At 43.7% G+C, this 20,197-nt stretch overlaps 1 protein-coding gene across 1 annotated transcript in view; it reads right to left on the bottom strand.

Moving 5' to 3' along the window:
- The window catches only part of SGPP2 (sphingosine-1-phosphate phosphatase 2), a 31,923-nt gene extending 15,422 nt beyond the window's left edge, over positions 1-16,501 (bottom strand). The window contains exons 1-2 of the mRNA XM_048506672.1: positions 16,234-16,501; positions 2,369-2,527 (exon numbers count right to left, since the gene is read on the bottom strand). Coding sequence (XP_048362629.1) covers positions 2,369-2,527; positions 16,234-16,452 — 378 coding nt within the window. The 5' untranslated portion in view covers positions 16,453-16,501. The remainder of the gene's footprint in view (positions 1-2,368; positions 2,528-16,233) is intronic.
- Positions 16,502-20,197: the final 3,696 nt, after the last annotated feature.

Raw genomic sequence — 20,197 nt, 5'->3', positions numbered from 1 at the left:
CCAGGGATGCCTCTGAGCCCATGGGAGATGGGCTCAGAGGCAGGAAGCAGCAGCTAGCTGGGCACAGCCCAGAGGAGCCTCCAAGCCTGGGGGAGAAGTGGGGAGGAGCAGGAGGCACCAAGGCTGGCAGAGACGGGGCACAGCCAGGCAGCCTGTGGGAGACAGAAGAAGGTCAGGCACAGCATGGAGGAGCTTCTGAGCCCAGGAAGAGGTGGTCAGGAGCAGGAACAGAAGGCATTGAGGTGGAGGCATGGTACAGCTGGGTGGTTAGTGGAAGGCAGAATATGGCTAGGTACAGCCCAAAAGGAGCCTCTGAGCTTGGAGCTTGTGTTTCAGAGCTTCTGAGCTCTGAGCTTGTGGCTAAGACACAAGGCATATGCTCTGGTCTGCACCACCCTATATACCTGCTTGGGTATGAGTATAGTGGAACCTCGGTTTTCGTTGACTGCAGTTATCATTAGTTTCGGTTTTCATCGATTTTTTCCATGAACATTTTGTTTCGGTTTTCGTTGGTTGCCTTGGATTGTGTCGGATTTCGCTGCTTTCGCCGTCATGGAGCGCTGCTAATTTCCTATGGAACTTTCCTATGGAAACCAGTGCCTCAGTTTTTGTCAGTTTTGGATTTTGCCGATTGTTTTCAGATGGATTACTGACGAAAACCGAGGTTCCATTGTAGAATCATTGGGGCCTGGAAATTTCAAGGCCAGAGGACCAGCAGGAAGTTTCAACATCACATTCCTTCTTATTAGCTCCAAGGAACCCTGACTGAGGGAAGATGACTTGCTTAACTGTGCCTACATGCAACTGCAAAGTATGTGGTCACTTGTCTGGCGAAAAATTTGATTGGTCCGGTCACCTGACCAGCAACACATCTGATTTGTCAACTAAATGCAGGCCAACTGATGGCAGCGTGGCAGTTCAGTTGTTTACAATTTTACAAGAGTTTACAAGAGAAAGATTATTTCATTCTTGCACTGTTTCTAGTTTGGAAACCTCTTGCACGACTTCTAGTTTGGAAACCTTGACATCTTTGAGCTAGATTGGGCCTCACATGGCCAGAACACCTGCTCTTGGTCTTGAAAGCTTTGCCTGGATTCTGTGTCACAGTCTGATCAAGTAACATTTGTATTGGAGAACCAAACCTTGTTTAGATTATACTATTGTCTCCTTGCTGTTCACTGCTCTTATATTTGTGTATTTCTGAACATGTAGTTTAATAAACCTTATTCATTATCTCTTGTGGGGTTCTTAGGATTTGAGGGCTTCAATCTAAATGCAATACTTTGGCCTTTATTGGCTTTGTCCACCAAAGTAATTATTTGTAGAACTCACATTGCAGGTGGCTCACCTTGCATGTATGACTTTTTGATTAACATGTGGAAGCAGAAACATAGCGCCAATGGGGCGGGGAGGGGCGCAACGCCCCAGGTGGAGCCACAGTGGAACCATGGGCAGGGCATGGTGGGGGGCATTCGGGGGTGTGGCGTGCAGCACCGCATCAGGGCCACAGGGCACGCACGCACCCCAGGTGGAGTTTCCCCTCGCTCCACCTCTGTGTGGAAGGGCTACAGATCCTTACTCTTGGTCTCTAGCTGCTCATTACCGTGAAGTTGTAAAGATCCACTGATATTTTGCTCAACCTGCCATCTTATGTTTCTTGACATTTTTGACAGAGCCAGAAGAAAATAATCACATGTTTCACATAAGGTTATTTTCTAAACAAGTGTCACACAAGCAGTTCAGTTGTTTACAACTTCTTGTACCTGCATGTCTTTAAATGATGCACAGAAGCAGACTTCCCAAGCAAGATTAAACAGGAATCCAGTGGCACTTTAAAAATTCACAACATTTATTCCAGCATAAACTTCCCTGAGTCACAGCTCACTTTAGATGCATGCAGACACATTTTTTCTTAACGCAAATGTTTTCTTAAAACAAAATGTTTTCTTAAAGCAAAAAAACCGATTGGAGCAGGATTTTGTTAGAGACCAGCCAGCATAAATCAAGAGCCACTCCACAGAGTAATCAATGTACTTAGAGCGGGTGAGCTGATACGCAGGCAGAGCAGGCTTCGCATAAAATCAGATCTATCTGTCCAAGTGAAGCAAGAGTAAAACATGATGCCCATATACAATTACAAGAGCACACAGACATGTAGGGAGAAGAGGCTTAGATCCTTCTCCACACCATTCTGTTTTCCCAACCTGAAATGGCCCTGGAAAGCAACCATCTGCACCATTGGGAAACTGACACACAGTCATATACTTCTAAGAAAAAATATGGTATTGCAGTTTACGTTGTTTTCTTCTATAAATGCAAAAGGTTATATATACGTCAATATTCACAGAATAATCACACCAATACTTACCGTCCATATAATTATGAGCCTTCTAGTAACATATGGGTTAATGTTCCAGTAACTGAATGGGAGGAACGTAATGTAGAAAATTTCTTGGCCCAATGCAGCTGAAATCCAGAACAGGTAGTAGTAGAAGTAATTCTTTACAATGTACTCATGTGAATGGTCCTAGAAAAGGAATGTTTATGTTAGTATGTTTTGATTTTTAAAAGTTCCTGTTACACTCAAACTGTTCAGTACCCTCTAGAGCTCCATAAAATATTCTGTTGTGCAAGTATCACCTGCTTGCTATGAAACTTATAAAAGAAAGTTTCGTTTTTCAGACTGGTGCTTTCATTGATGCAGGTGGTTTAGCACCAGGTGTTTTTTTTTTCTTTCTCGGGTACATTGTTGGATCACAGTTGTATTCCAGAAACTCCATCCTTCCCAGGGGACCCAATTAAGGCTGGGACCATGTGATCCATGGGGAGAAGGGCTTTAGAGCTTTCCCTGCTCATTTTCAGAACCTGAAGTGGTTCCTAGAGAGGTGCTAATAGCCCCAATGGGGAAACTGACATGTTGCCATTTCAGTTCATGTGCAGCCCTCAGTGGGACAAATAGTAACTGTTCAAGGCAATTTCAGGTCAAGGAAACAGAAGGGGGGAATCTCCCCACACAATCCCAATCCAAATCAGACTCCAGCGTGCCTGAAACTCTGACAGCATCCTGCCCCAATTCAAGGAAGTGTCTGGAAAAAGTTTAACATGTAGAGATTAAGTATACCTTTTCTCTAGCTTAGCAAGCAAAACGTTAGGATATGGCACAGTACCGAATTCATCATAATGAATAGAATTTAACAACCTGCTCACCCTGTGTCAGAATTTAACACTTTCCTATTAGCAGTGGAATAGTGGTTGAGTGCAGGTGCACTCTAATCTGGAGGAACCGGGTTTGATTCCCCGCTCTGTCACTTGAGCTGTGGAGGCTTATCTGGGGAATTCAGGTTAGCCTGTGCACTCCAACACACACCAGCTGGGTGACCTTGGGCTAGTCACAGTTCTTCTGAGCTCTCTCAGCCCCACCTACCTCACAGGGTGTTTGTTGCGGGGGGTGGGCGGAGGGAAAGGAGATATTCAGCCCCTTTGAGTCTCCTTACAGGAGAGAAAGGGGGGATATAAATCCAACTCTTCTTTTCAAAATTGATCTTTGTTACTTTAAAGCATTATCCATTGTCTTATGTCACAGATAATTGCTCTGTGCCAAATCACATCACAACATACAGAGCAAGGGCTTATTTTTAAAGAGATAAAGTGAAAGTGAGAACTGAACTGCCTTATGCACTTGCTTCTTCAACAGCAGCCAATGACAGGCCTTGCAAGGGCAATACATGCTGTTGCAAAGGCAGGTACAAACTCTCTTCTCAGTAATTAGGCGAACTGACAGCACACACACCCCTGAGCCATTCAAGAATAGGATCCCAACTGTCACTACAGGAAATCAATATAATTGATTACTGTGAGTCTCCATGCAGAGTCTTGCAGGCCTTATTTGAAGACAAAGTGTTGCATGAGGAAGTTAAGTTGTTATACTTCCTGGAGTAACACCACTGATAGCTGCAGCAAGTGATCTATGAGATAGCCTTGATTTTTAGAATTATACAATTAGGGACCTGCAAGAAACTTAGAGGGGACATTCCCCCTGCCTTTGCTTCCTTCCCTCTCTCCCTTCTCCATCAATGTTCCCCAACTCTTTCTGCCTCACACCATATCAATCATCCCTCACCCCTTTCTCCCTTCACTCCTTTTATGTTATTGTCTCCAATTTCTCTCTTCCCAGCTTCCTTCTCTGGCAATCTTCTCATTCCCCCTTTTTCCCCTCACTCCTTCTATCCCAATCTCCCTCCTCTCTCATCCCTTCATGGACAATGGCCTCTCTTTTCTCTACCTCTTCTCATTCTTCCCCCCTTTCTCCACCCTACACCTTCTCAGATAATTCCTCCCCTTCTTTCTCCCCATCTTGGGAGCTGCAGCCCTTGTGAGTACAGAGGTTCGCAACATGTCAACTATTTTGGTGGTAAGTCATTCTGAAAGTTATGGATCACTTGGCGTGGGGAAGTTCACCTGGGTTTAAGTAAGAATGATTGAGAACCCTGGGGTTAAAGCGAAGGGATAAGGCAAAGGTTGGTCATATTCATGAATGCATTGTGCAAGTCTGAATGAGCATGTTTACTAGCAAGGTAATACTTCCTTTCCAAACAGGACAATTTTTGATTTTTCTTTTTCAATTTCAAGAATAGTTGTCTTAATCACAATTCATGTTTCTACCCATGCTTAGCCACCTGGACATGAGCCAGGAGTTGTTCAGATCTGCCCTATCATATTTGGATATGTATCCTTTGCATAATTATGCTGCTTTCTTAGTTGCACCCTGTCTGCTACAACAAATACAGCTGCTAATGCCACTACCCCATCCAATTTTTATGAATCAAAGTCAAATGAAAAAAATTGTTTGAGATTTCTGAACTGAACTTATGACTTAAGACACCTCTGTGCCTTCCCTGTCAGACAATGAGCCCAGCTACTTCTGCAATCAATCCTCACGATCAGCTCCCATACAGTTGGTGAGCACACAGGCACAGTCAATGTAAGCTACTTGATGTTGGTCATTTAATGGAAAGTACAAAGAGGAGGCAAAAGGAAAGAAGTCCATGCTTTATATGTTCCTTCACTTTAATGACCTAACAGATTCCCTAGAGGATTTGCTGTTCTTTTCATTTACCGAGAAAGTTTTCATTTGCAGACTGGGCAAAAAAAGCCTTAACAAGGATCTGTAGTAGAAGCTTCTACTGTGCAGATGGAAAGCTGTTTGAAATGACCTTCAGCAGCAATTGCCAAGACATTCTGATTGGGAGTTCACGTCAGTTACAACAGAGGAAGCTGGAGAATGAAAAGTTCGCCTGGTGATAACATTTGTGTCAAAGTTTACAGTGTGTCTCCTTTCTGTACAATCTACTTATGATACGAGGCTTTTAAATGTAAGTGAAAAGTGAAAGTTTAAAGATGCTTTTTCAGAACTGAACTCTGTAAGCAGACTGAATCATGTGTGATAGTATGAAGCACTGAATAATTCAACCAGGCTTAATATCTTGCTATGTAAAATATTAATAGTTTAGCTTCAGCATATGCTATCATCAGCATATGCTTATTGCTGAAGGGAATATAAATAAGCATTGAAACAGATCTGTGATTTCAGTTTCATAATTACTGTTCATTAGTCCAATGCTAAACACAAGCACCAATGCTACTTCTAGTTAGTCAAGCTAACTTTTCAAAATTAAACATTATGCAATTGTTAAGACATAACATATTTGAATTTTTTTGTTTTAATTGCAATTAATTTTTTTAAAATTACAAAATTAAACATTATGTATTTATTTATTATTTGACTTTTATGCCTCCTTTCCCCATTGGAAAGGCTCAGGACAGCTCCCAACATGAAGTTTACAAAAAAATCAGCAATTCAACATGCACCACTGCACCACAATTTGATAGATACAACTAGCTCATGGAGGAAATGAATTAATAATTGAATACTTACATTCAAAAGTAAAATCAACAAAACACAAGGACTTGGGGTAAGGACAAAGGACAAGAGAGGGTAGAAAGGGGAAGTAAAGTCAGGAAAGGCAAGGAGAAAAGGGGAGGGGGGAACAGGAGGAGGCCAGCCATCTTAGATATCATTGCTGACCTCAATCATATGCCTGGTAGAACAGCTCGATCTGACAAGCCCTAAAGAATCATGCTAAATCCTGCAGTGCACAAGCTTCATTTGACAGAACATTCTACCATCTCAGAGCCAGAGTTGAAAAGGTTCTGGTCCTGGTCAAGGACAGCCAGATATTTTTCAGACCAGGGATCACCAGTAAGTTGTTTTTCATGGAGTGATGTGCTCTTCGGAAGGTGTATTTGAAGAGGCGGTTCCAAAGATAAAAGAAAGCGTCAGTCTAATATTTTATGTGAACTGCCAAAGGCAATGTAGTCCTAAATCAATCTTTATCATTTCCAGATATGATAGCATACTGGAAACAAAATAAATCAAACTCTCTGGTACAAATTATGCAGGAATGATGAATAGATTAAGCAGATGAATACTTAAACAGATATCATGAAGACTGGAATGTAAAAAAATCAGGTCAATTTTACCTTTAAAGTTCAAATGAATGATGACATGTCAAAATTCTACAGAACAGCTCTCTCTACACTGATGTACCTGCTGAGGTTTGGTAGAACAGCACCTGCTCAGGACTTCAGCTACAGATTGTATTTTTGGCATAACAGTGATCGCCATCATAATCCTATGTCATCAAACTATTTGTTCTCAACTATGTTTTCTGACAAAATGCTGAGGGTGACCAATTATGTAGCAATCGACGGTCCTGAAGACAAAGCCTCACAAACATTCAGTAGCAAATTGGGAAGCTTAATCCAGATGGGGAGGGGAATTCCATGGTGTCTAGGGATGGCACAGGAGAGGCGGTGCCACACTGCCTCCAATAAAGTTCCAGTCGGTACAGCAAGCAGTACATAATTATTTTAGAATAATGTAGGGTAATCAATATATGTTATGTTTTTCTTCCTTTTCCTTTCCTAAAAAACTTAAGAAAAAATATATACATAAAGACAAAAATATAACATTAGTCATGGCAAAGCTAGCCGTATGTTTCCATAAACAGTTTCTAAATATCTAATAATGGATTCATGCACTGTTGCCATGTGTATGCCATGAATTCAAATATTGTTAGAGTTCTAGGAGCCTCTGATTTGCTGGAAGTGGGTTTTAATGTTTCCAATATTATAAAAAGTATTTCAGAAAATGGACAATTGGTTAGCCTCCAAAAGACAGTCAAATAGTTTTAAAGTATACACTCAAAACTCTGTGAACATGCTAATACAAAATTGATTTGTGTAATAATTTCTTTTCCCCCAGAAAAAAATGAATGTCTGGAGACAACCAAAGCATATGTTTAAGGGATGCGTCCTGTGAGTTACCTTGCCAACAATCAGACCCTTTTAATCCTTTGCTAAAGAGTCACTGTGGTGTCCAGTAAACCTTGAATATATATTTTTGCTGAAAAAAGTCTGAAATTAAGATCCTAGGAGAGAGCAGTTATAAATCTTAAGGCTGTATCCCATTGCTTTGGCAAAATAGGGCAATATAGAAGACTGGTTTTGACATTTATGACACCATCATCCCCGAGCCACCTTCTTAAAACACAGCAAACTTTTTCATTCACAATATGATATAATAAGAATTTTCAAAAATAACAGTATTGCTGTCCTCTGTGACCCTGCCCTTAAAGGAAGAAGAACTGAAGCCTCCGTCATTAATACTATAAATACTGAGGATGCTAATACCAAAAATCCTTCAAGGAGCAGCAAGGAGGTAAATTCAACCTGCACTCTCATTAAATAACAACTTAATTGCATTATGAAGCAATGGAAGCATCTACACAAAACTTTGCAAGACCTGGTTGATGCAACATGTCACAAGGCTAAAAGTAATATAAGTCCATCTGACCAATTTTTGGCTGATTGTAATACAGTCTTACCTAACCACAACCTGGGTGATCCTTCAGTTAATTCAAATAACGATTTCAATGTCTCTCCTTTAGCGAGTTGTGCAATACTGAGGGCAGTGTCAAAAATTCCCACTAGTTTTACCTTGCGAGGATCGAAATGCAACAGTGCAGAAATTAGAACAACAGAAATTAGAACAATAACGATTTCAATGTCTCTCCTTTAGCGAGTTGTGCAATACTGAGGGCAGTGTCAAAAATTCCCACTAGTTTTACCTTGCGAGGATCGAAATGCAACAGTGCAGAAATTAGAACAACTAAAAGAAGATCTCTGCCAGTCTAGCAGTCAAATGGCTCTCTGCCTGTCTAGAATCAACTGACCAGCTGCCACTATCGAACACAGAAGTTCAACCTCTAACTCTCCACATTTGGGAATGGTCTTAGCTGAGATGAACCATCCATCACTTGGATCGTTATATAGCATTGTAGAGACACTTCTACTGAATGTTTCTAACCAACCTTGCTTGGGCACACATGGCGAACATGAGATCCCTGTCAATTCAGGCTAGTCTATAGTGACATGAGAGGATCCAACAGTGACAAAACATGGGCACAAGAACTCAAGGAATCTGAAGTGGCATCTGAAGCAGAGATTGTTGACACATAATGTAATTTTAAAAATCCTGATCTCTTGTCTTTACAACATGGACCTGTCATCTGACTCTGGAACAAGCTCTTCTTGCATGGTCCCACTGCAATCTGAACAAGTGCAACCTGTGGCAACAACTGCCATCATCTGCTGTGTATATCAGGATGTTTCCAGCCATCTTGACTTAGTCAAGGAGCTGGAATGATGCCAGAAGCCCTCCAAGTTCCTATCACCCCCACTCAAAATTATATCTTGGAACGTGGCTGGCTGGCACAATAAACAGCCTAGACTTTCGCAACTATTTGATGAACTTTGACATTATTTCTTTGCATGAAATGTGGTTGTCTTCTTCTAGTCATCTTCCAAGTTACCTCATATTGTATTCCAGCACTGAGGTCCGGTGGGAAGGTACGGCTTAAGGCTGGGCTGGCTCTTTTACTTGCTGTCAATATGGGAGTCAAGGTTCCACTTGTTTGTGAAAAACTAACTCAGGCCCTTTTATTGAATATGAACTCTTTCAGCCTACTGCTAATTAATATATATATATCTTCCTCCCTCTCTTTGAATTGAACAGTGTGAGCTATACTGGCTTCAAATTTCTGGTATCAGTTAACCTTGTGTCATACATGGGAACCTAAAATGTTATTTGCAATGGGTGATTTCAGTGCCAGGGTTGGGGAAGATGAATCTAGCCTCCAGATCCCTACCGTGGCATTTTTCATTTCTTACGAAATCTAAAGACACTGTATCCAACCATAGTGGTGCTTGTCTTGTTAAATTTTGCCTACAACATAATTTAATTTTGTTGAATAGCTTGTCCTATTTTAATTGTAGTGGTGAGTACACATTTGTCTCCACATGCAGACATAGCACGGTAGGTTATATCTTGGCTTCTCAACCCTGCTTAACATCTGTCATGACCCTACAGGTGGACTTTCAGATCTGGAATGATAATTTTCCCTTGCTTATGCCTTGTGACCTGAGTCCGCTCCACCTTAAGTCTTCCATAGTCCCATTACCACCTACACCTAAGATGGTATGGAATGACCTCACCAAAAAACAAAGCCCATACATTGTTGTATGGACCTGTACTGTCAGACCTTGGAATGGAGCAATTAGGTCTATCTCCCTCAGTTGATTTCACCACTCGTTTTCAAGAACTATACCAGTTAATAGCTAATGCTCTGGTAAGGGCAGAAGCAAGCCTGCAGGAAGGGCAAACCCCCCAAAACCTGGGGAGGACAGAAGCCAGCCTGCAGGGAGGTCTGGAGGGTGGGTGGCCCTTTAGCGGTATGTTACTGGTCCTGGCTCCTGTTTTGTTCAACCTATTTCTTAATGATCTTGCCCCTGCTCTAAACAAAGTTAATGCCCACTGTCCAACACTGAGAAATCTTTCAAACCGTCAAAATTGGTCATGGATGGTGACACCATTGAACAAGTTAAATTTTTTCAATACCTAGATCTTGTAAGATCTCTTGAGCAAGACATAGGGACACTGTTGTGACGGTCTGCAAATTTGCCTTGGCTGCTGTAGTAAAAATGTCTTACTCCAAAGGAGTAAGACATACTTGCAGCCCTAAAGATATTTAACACAAAGATAATAAAACAGCTTTTATATGGGGTTCCCCTATGGATCTGTGCCTGAAACCTGTCCTTAGAATGAATTCAGTCTAGTTTTATGTGCAAACTGGAGTCCCTCACTGTGTTACCTATGGAGCCCTGTGTTTGGAACCAGGTCAGCATCTTTTGAGTACTAGAGCCTGGTTACTCACTCTTAAATTTTGGCTTCAACTCTGTTTTTCTGTCAGTTCAAACAGCTTTAACTACTTTTGCTTTAGCAGAACTTCACGCCTCTGATTGGTGGGCGCTCACTGATGAAAAGCTGGCTTCTCTGAGGCTTTCCTTCTATATGCTAGTGTAACCTCAGCTTGTGGGTTCTGTGGGGCAGTACTTGGAAGGAGTTGCAAAGAACCAAATTTAAACAAAACAGTTTACTTCTCTTTACAAATAACATTAAACATCAACATTTAACATTACAACTCAAGGTCCTGTTCAGGTTGCATTTCAAGTCCTTCTAGTTACAGTCTACTGATACTGCCAAGTCCATTTCTTCTTTGCAAGTGGGTTGGCTCCTGAAGACTCCAGGGGCTTGATGAACAGGATGCAACATGATGAAGGTTTCCAGGAGAACTCTCACCCATTACAACCACAAAAAGAAACCCTGAAACAATAAACTCCAACATTTACAACATAGCAAAAATAAACAACTACCTTCCCAGTAGTTCCCAATAATATTGCAGTTTACCTTAACAAGGTGTTAAGGGCTTATAGAAATCAAGGTCCGAGTCTGGTACCCTTGTCTTCTCCAAAGAGCTCTGCAGCCTTTCTGCTGCTCTGAGTCTCCACCCCCTTACTGGTTCAACCCATTCTGGGCATGGGGGTTACACTAGCACCTTATGAATTGTTTCGTATGATCAAGGATCGCCTACTTCATCAAGAATATCAGCGCAGAGATGTGTGGTGGGATAGGAGGTGCATCAGGTGAAGAAATCTTGTTCTGACGTACTTCCTGTTTACAGCATGCCAAGAGAGGAGGTGCCTCGGGGCAAGATTTCTGGTCCTTATGTGCTTCCCCTTGCCCCAGGCGTGCTTTTCACTTTCCCCAGGGAAAGCGAGAGCACCTTTGGCGTGACTTTTCGGCAGTGGATAATAGGCCTTATTATCCTTTTTCTATGACTCCGATACTATCCCAGTGATGTGTAGATTGCTAGGCCCCTCCCACACATGCAGAATAATGCACTTTCAATCCACTTTCACAATTGTTTCCAAGTGGATTTTGCTATTCCGCACAGTAAAATCCGTATGTAAAAGTTCAACAAAAATCTGTTTAATATCTAAACATGGAAAATCAACGTGAGAAAAAAATGTTTCCAAATCTTTTTCAGTAAATACTTTTACTTTATTGTACAGCTCAAAATAATACTTAAAGTTACATTTATTTAACTAGAAAAGTAATATGTATTACACTCTTCTCATCTTAGTCTTTTGCCATCTTAAACAATGTGCTACAATTTTGCCAGGTTATCACCACTTTCCGGATATGACTGGTACAAACAAGTTAAGAGAATATTCTGCTTTCATTGATAGTATATGATTCAGGTCACTTCTAATTTTTTGCAGCTCCCAATAGAGATCTGGTGCGGGAGACATAGCAAATGGGCTCAATCCACCTTACAATGTTATTTCTTTCATATCCCTAAGCTTCTTCTTATGAGGAGCATATGCAATTATTTTCCCTCTAATAATAAAAGCATCACAACTAACATCCGACCTATTCGACAGCACAGGAACTCCCTCATTAATTTTGAACGGTCTTCTTAAGTACCAAAGCAACCTAGACTGTGTTTCCAATGATGTAGGTAAGGGAGGGGGTTCTCAGGTTTAACCCCCCCACATTCATGTCTGAAGCTCCGCCCCTCAGTTTGTGGGTTTTAAAAACATTTTTAGTGTTTTTTGGTTTTTGGCCTGCAGGGGGCGCACTGTTTGGGCTAGCAGCACCAAACGTTGTTTGGGGGGTCTCTCCTAATGATGTTTGGGGGGTCTCTCCTAATGATACTACCCATGTTTGGTGAGGTTTGGTTCTGGGGGTCCAAAGTTATGGACTCCCAAAGGGGGTGCCCCATCTTCCATTGTTTCCAATGGGAGCTAATAGAAGATGGGGGCTACACCTTTGAGGGTCCATAACTTTGGACACCCTGAACCAAACTTCACCAAACCTTGCAGGTATCATAAGGAGAGTCTGTTACTGATACAACCCAGGTTTTATGAAGTTTGGTCCAGGGGGTCCAATGTTATGGACTCCCAAAGGGGGCACCCCCATTCTCCATTGTTTCCAATGGGAGCTAATAGAAGATGGGGGCTACACTTTTGAGGGTCCATAACTTTGGCCACCCTGAACAAAACTTCACCAAACCTCGGAAGTATTATCAGGAGAGTATCTTACTGATACCACCCAGGTTTTGTGAAGTTTGGTCCAGGGAGTCCAAAGCTATGGACTCCCAAAAGGGGTGCCCCCACCCCCCATTGTTTCCAGTGAGAGCTAATAGGAGATGGGGGCTACACCTTTGAGGGTCCATAACTTTGGACCCCCTAAACCAAACTTCACCAACCCTTGGTGGCATCATTAGAAGGGTATCCTAAAGATACCCTGAAAGTTTGGTGCTGCTAGCTTAACAATTGCACCCCTGACAGCAGGCACCCCCAAATTTCCCCAGAGACTCCTTTTAAATCCACCCCCCTTCGGCATGGATTTAAAGGGAGAATCTGAGATCCTCAGTTTAGAAGAAGAAGAAGAGTTTGGATTTATATCCCCCTTTCTCTTCTGTGGGAGACTCAAAGGAGCTTACAATCTCCTTGCCCTTCCTCCCCCACAACAAACATCCTGTGAGGTGGGTGGGGCTGAGAGAGCTCCGAAAAGCTGTGCCTAGCCCAAGGTCACCCAGCTAGCATGTGCTGGAGTGCACAGGCTAATCTGAATTCCCCAGATAAGCCTCCATAGCTCAAGCGGCAGAGCAGGGAATCAAACCCAGTTCCTCCCGATTAGAATGCACCTGCTCTTAACCACTACGTCACATTGAAATTGTTGTTTAATGTTGTTTAACTTTCAATGTTGTTTAACTAGGAACGCCAGATTCTCCCTTTAAGGTGGATTTAAAAGGAGAATTTGGGCTCTCTAGTTTAAACACCATTGAAAGTGATGCTGTTTGGGGGTGGATTTCAGCATCACAGCGGCTGCCGGGGGGGGGGGGGGGGAAGATTTTGCACCGGGCTCCATTTTCCCTCTATGCCTCTGCCCAGAGGGGAGGGTAGAAGGAACTGCCAGCTGCCGACAGCCCAGCTGGTGGGGGGCAGGGGAGGGCAGGGTGGGGGAATCTGCTGTCTCCGGCCTTGGAGAGCTGCTTTTATAAGTTCTAGGTTGGAGGTGGGGCTTGGGGAGGCGTGGCCATGCCCTAGGGGCAGGTGGGGGTGTGGCCCCCCGACCCCCCATAAAAAATCTATACCTACATCCCTGTGTGTTTCTATTTTCTTGAACATGAGGAGGAAGACTAGGCTGAATGTTTTGTCTTCACTAACCGTGACCATAGAAATGTGATGTGAAAGCTGTTCTTTCTCTGAAGAGGAAAGCAGATCTCGATCCTGAATTCCTTTGCAACCAGTTTGGGTGCGGGTGGGCACACAATAAATGAAGCATAGCATCCCTCTTGCGCACTGGCATAATGCCCATTGGGCAAGTTGGGCAGCTGTCCAGGGCATCACCTTGTGGGGGGCATCAAAATGCTGGGTTCGTTTTTGGGTATTTTTAGTGGTTTTCCATTTTTGGTCTGCAGGGGGTGCAGTTTTTAGGCTAGTGGCACCGAAATTTCAGCGTATCATCAGGAGACTGTTCTTATCGTACCCCCCAAGTTTGGTGAGGTTTGGTTCAGGGAGTCCAAAGTTATGGACTCCCAAAAGGGGTGCCCCTATCCCCCATTGTTTCCAATGGAAGCTAATAGAAGATGGGGACTACAGTTTTGAGGGTCCATAACTTTGGCCCCCCTGAACCAAACTGCACCAAACCTGGGGGGTATCATTAGGGCAGTCTCCTGATGAGACCCTGAAAGTTTTGAGACTGTGCCTTCAGAAATGTGCCCCCCCCAGCCTGCAACCCCCATTGACATCAATGCAGAAAACTAAATGCAGAACAAAGATTCTTGGGCAAATTTCGGGATGCTCTTGCAGGGAGGGCATTCTTGGACGTATCAGCACCAAAATTTCAGGGTATCATCTGGAGACTGTCATGATGGCACCCCCAATTTTGGTGCAGTTTGGTTCAGGGGGTCCAAAGTTATGGACCCTCAAAAGGGTACCCCCCATCTCCTTAGCAAAGAATGTGGGATGAGGCACCCCCTTTGAGGGTCCATAACTTTGGACCCCCTAAACCAAACTGCACCAAACTTGGGGGGGGGGGGTCCCATCAGGACAGTTTCCAGATGATACCCTGACATTTTGGTGCTGATACATCCAAAAATGCTTCCCTTACAGGAACATCCCAGGGGTGCCCAAAAATCTTTGATTCTACGATGAGACCTATTATGTCAATGAAATTTACAAACTTCAGAAGACACCACATTTCTGAAGGCACAGTATCAAAACTTTCAGGGTCTCATCAGGAGACTGCCCTGATGATACCCCCCAGGTTTGGTGCAGTTTGGTTCAGAGGGGCCAAAGTTATGGACCCTCAAAACTGTAGCCCCCATCTCCTATTAGCTCCCACTGCAAGCCTTTATTGACATAGACAACAGTACAACAATAATAAAAACAGATTAAAAAGCATATACAATGCAGGAAATAAATATTAGGTTGAAGGAAATCTACTGGCATTTAGTAATTTCCAGGAGAAAGTCTGCCACTATCATACAGAGAGAAGGATCAGGATTGTCCAACAAGTAGTGCAATCTAATTAAATCGGGGAGATCTGGTAAATGTAAAGGAGTAAGATTCACATACTTGGATCTGATTTCCTTGAATCTGAGACAGTGTAGTAATTGGTGGGCCAGAGATTCAACTGAGCCATCATTACATGGGCACAATCTTTTAGCCTTTTCTTGCTTATTAAATCTGCCATGTAACAAGGCAGAAGGCATAACATTAAACCTGGCGAGCATTATGGCTCTCCTTTGAGCAGAGTTTATTAAGCAATGGGTAGTGTGCCGGTATTTCGTTCAAATGAGAGAGAGAAATACAGGGGGGAGCATGTTTTCTTGGCTGCGGTGATTAGGGTAGAGAACTCTCTATCCAATAGCTGACCTTTAAATTTTCTATAAGCTTCTGAATAGGACAAAGGGCAAAGTGAATCCACTGACAGTCCAATAGAGGCCATTTTTTCTTCAATTATGGAAACCCAGGGGTTGGAATGGGTGTCAGAGAGCAGACGGTGGACCAGGGAATTACAGTCCGAGAGAAAATGAATTCGCAGCCAGAATCTAAAAGCCCTCAGCCAAGCGGCTGATTCCAAGGAGTTTTGACCTAACTCCAGACAAAGGGCTGCATAGGGTATGGAATTTGGGGATTAGCTCCCATTTGAAACAATGGGGGATGGGGCACCCCCTTTGGGAGTCCTTAACTTTGGACTCCTTGAACCAAACCTCACCAAACTTGGGAGGTAGCATAAGGACAGTCTCCTGATGATACACTGAAATTTTGGTGCTGATATGTCTAAAATGCACCCCCTGCACGCACCAATGTCCTGGTGCAAAAAAAAAATTGGTGGTGGTGGAGTGGCCACCCATGGGGGGGGGGGGGGCATCCAACTCAGGTTTTGCCCAGGGCTACAGTTTGCCTCGTTACGCCGCTGCTCTTGCGCCTCAATTCCAGCAACAGGAAGTCCACCTGCCTCCACGGGAGATCTACAGCGAGTATTGGTGGGGCGAGGCCAGAGCAGGGAAGATCAGAACTGGGGGAAAAGTTTTACAAGGCACTGAAAGCATTCGCTTGGACGACTCCCCTTACACATTCCAAAGGTCGAGTGGAGAGCCTCAGAGAGCTAAGAAGTCCACGCGCGGGCAGAGCGCTGCCCTTCTGCCCTCGGAAATCCCCCCCCCCTTTCCTCCGCCCGGATTCGTTTGATGTTACCTTCCCACTGTGGATGGAGCTGTTGTTGCAGGTGGCGCCGCCAGCGCCCCCATTGCGGAGGTCCCCAGTCCGCGGCAGGTGGCCGCTGCCGTTGCCCAGCCCTTGAGCCAGACGCGCCCCGCCCTCTGCGGCTCCGGAGGCGGCGGGGAAGAGCCCGCAGTAGCGTTGGAACCGGGCGACGGGCTGTGAGGCCCCGAGGCTACGCACCAGCCCGGCCATCAGAAGCCTCTCCGCACCCGGGAGCCGCTCCGCGCGCCACACGCGCGCGCCAAATGCGGCGCGTTGGGAAAGGGACCCAGGAGGGGAGGGTGGGGCTTAGGCCGCCCGGGAACAGGTGCAGCCCCGCCCACCCCCAGGTAGAGCTGCCGGGCCTCGGGCGGCTGTGATCTGCCCTGGCTTCAGGCGCCAAAGGCCTGGTCTGCCCGTCTCCGGGTTTGGCACTTCCAGTACAGGTTAATACGTAGAAGAAGCCGACCTCCTTTCTGGATGCAATTCAAACAAAAACTGGGAAGGATTAGGTTGCTAAGAACCTGATGTGGAAACAGTATTAGGAGAAACCTGTTACGTTCCTGGCTACAGTTCACAAAGAGAAGGCATGTGGGAATCTTATGGTGGCATCAACTTCTCCTGGTTTGGGAAGGGAAAACAAGATTGCACGTGAAATATTATGCTGAAAAGAAAGCAGGAAAAAAAAGTGTTCCGATCTCTGCTAAATGTTAATGTAGAAGTCCCCTAAATATCTCCAGAAATGTACAGGGCAACCCTAAGCAAAGTTACACTCTTTTAACTCCATACAGTTCAATGGCCTTAGAAAGAGTGCTGCTGCTTAGCATGGCGTAGTAAGGCAGCGTGTCAAATAGCTCAATTTATCCTTATGCTTGTTAATTTTGCTGTACAAAAAGAATCTTGTGTTGACTTAACAGATTTATTGTGTCATAAGTTTTTGTGGACTAGAGCCCATGGGGTATGAATTGCACCTTTTATTGGCAGATGCATTTACAAGATTGTAGCGGAACAGTTGTAAATTGTGGAGCCAAAAAAAATGCTGCTAAAAAAGGATGATTCAGAACATCGGGAGGGTGGTATCTTTAGCATTCTGCTCTAATTCTGCTGCTGCTTGTCTTGGATAAACTGCTGTTTCCTATTGGAACTGCAAATGCTATTCTTTTTGTCTCCCAGCCAGTTTTTTTTTTGGCTCTGCTGCTCCTTTATTTGGAACTAAACAAGACTGCAGTGCAGAGGTGCCAGTTTACAGAATGCAGCTGTCAGCTCAGCACTCTGATTTCTGTGCTGCTGTCTTTGAATGATGTTATGCTGCACAGTCTATTGGGGTATCGTCCTTTGTTTGGATGCTCAGGGTCATTTCCTTATTGCACTGGCGTACACCCTGAGATTGTCTAGCCCAGTGGTTCTCAAGCTTCCTAATGCCACAACCCTTTAATGCAGTTCCTCATGTTGTGGTGACCCCCAACCCTAACATTTATCCATTTTACAGATGGAGAACACTGATGCAGAGAGTCTTAGGCGACCCCCGTGAAAGGGTCGTTTGACCCCCAAAGGGGTCGCGACCCACAGGTTGAGAACCACTGGTCTAGCCCAACCCAGTCACACTCAAAGTAATTGTTCCAAGTCAACTGCATCCACACATCACCCCATGCTAACTAAACCACAGAAATCATACCACAAGCAACAGAATGAGCCAAGAAGATGCCAGAAGAGCAGATAGTTTCAATTAAATGTCTCTCATCCTTCCCGATCTCAGAGAGTTGTTGTGAGGATCATTGGAACTGTTGCGAGAAAGTATGCCACCTTGGAGGAAGGGCTGAATAAATATGTAATTAATCTATGTGGCTCAGCCATGCACACTCCACAACCTGTTCTTATTTTTGGTACTAGTAGATCATTACAAACATTTATTTTTAAGTGGTTACTTATTTTGTGCACAGGAAGGCTATTCTGCAAGATGTTATTTTTAAAAATGCATATGGTACTGTCTTTCTAGCATTATACTAGCAAATAGAGCATCACTAATGTGACTGGCCTCCCATCCTTCCCCTGGAAAGCTAGAATATTAGAGGAAAAGGTCATAAAATATGACTTACTTAATGGTAGGACATGTGCTTTGCATGCAGTAAAACTCTGGTTCAATCCCTGACATGTCTAGGTATAAGAAGAAGAAGAAGAAGAGTTTGGATTTATATCCCCCCTTTCTCTCCTGCTGGAGACTCAAAGGGGCTTACAATCTCCTTGCCCTTCCTCCCTCACAACAAACACCCTGTGAGGTGGGTGGGGCTGAGAGAGCTCTGAGAAGCTGTGACTAGCCCAAGGTCACCCAGCTGGCATGTGTGGGAGTGCACAGGCTAATCTGAATTCCCCAGATAAGCCTCCACAACTCAAGCAGCAGAGCTGGGAATCAAACCCGGTTCCTCCAGATCAGAGTGCACCTGCTCTTTGCCACTGCTCTTAGCCACTACGCCACTACATCGGTGATGTAGAAGATCTCAAGACCCCAAAGGATTACTACCAATCAGAACAGACAATACTGACCTTGATAGACTAATAGTCTGATTTAGTATAAGTCATAATACTATAAGCACCTATTCATGGGATAATCCAGGAGACAGAGAAGATAACAACAGCCAGTTGCATGGAAAGACTCAGGACTGCTCCTGCCAGACTGGAGCAGCAGCAGCAGAAGGCCATTGCTTTCACATCCTGCATGTGAGCTCGCAAAGGCACCTGGTGGGCCACTGCGAGTAGCAGAGTGCTGGACTAGATGGACTCTGGTCTGATCCAGCAGGCTAGTTCTTCTGTTCTTATGTTATTCCCACACCCAGGCCTTGGCTTAAAAGCATAATACAAACAGCATAATACAAACATGTTTGAAAACAAACAGGTTTCTAGGCTGTGCTACCATATTGGTTCTATCATTGCCCAAAATTTTTAAAAGAACTTATTTGTCACTATTAGCAGTACTTTGATGTGGCCAAAATTAGTTCTGACTTACTTCAATAAGGTTAATGTTGAAGCAAGATGGAAATGAAAAGTGGGCAGAGTTGACATATCTCTCCAAGAAGAACCCATTATTGTAGATATTTTTGTGTGTATTTCTAAATTCGTGGAAACTACCTGTCAACTAGCATCAAAACTGACCCACTATTTTAGAGGTTACTTTATATAAGCCTATAACATATTTGTTCTTTTGAGATCTATGTTAAGAACTTAGGGGTACTGTTGGACCAGATCTTATATACAGGGGAAAACAGTCCGCACTATTGCTATTGCTCAGAACATCTTTTTTCAACTATACGTGACTTGAAATGTCTGCCTTTTATTGGACACAGCTCAGCTACAGTGATTCATGTTCTTGTGACTTCAGCCCTAGATTACTACAATAAGTTGTACGGGGCAGCTCTTGAAAGTGTTTAAAAACTACAGCTGGTGCAGACTGCAGGGGCATATCTCCTGATGGGATTGCACTGGTTAATAGCGTTTCTGAGTCCAGTTCAAAGTGCTACCTTTGATCATTAAAGTCATTTACAGCCTGGTCCCCATGTTCTTGAAGAATCATGTCTCCCAAATGTGCCTGAACAAGCCTGACCTCACAGTGAGGCCTGTTTTCTTTTCACACCTTAAGAGTAATTAATTTCATGAGTGCTTGGACCAGAATGTTCTTGGTGGCAGCACATCCTTGTGGAACAGGCTGCCAAGTGGTGTGAGCAACGCCCCATCTCTTTTACAGATCAGAAGACAGCTCTAAGGCAGTGCTGCCTTTGGAGTAATTTCACATTTACTTTGCCCTTCATTGAATTTTATGAGGTTTTTATGATTCCTCTGTGGATTATGCAATTGAGTTTTAACTGTGCAGTATTAGATTTACATATGGGAATTATTTTGAGCATATTTGATAACATGGTTTAAATATATCTCTCTATATAAAAATGGAACCATGCATTTGTTGCTT

Source organism: Sphaerodactylus townsendi, linkage group LG08, assembly GCF_021028975.2.
Source record: "Sphaerodactylus townsendi isolate TG3544 linkage group LG08, MPM_Stown_v2.3, whole genome shotgun sequence".
In the NCBI taxonomy this organism is placed as follows: Eukaryota; Metazoa; Chordata; class Lepidosauria; order Squamata; family Sphaerodactylidae; genus Sphaerodactylus; species Sphaerodactylus townsendi.
Note: the sequence above shows the minus strand (reverse complement) of the source record. Positions and strands in the feature narration are given on the sequence as shown.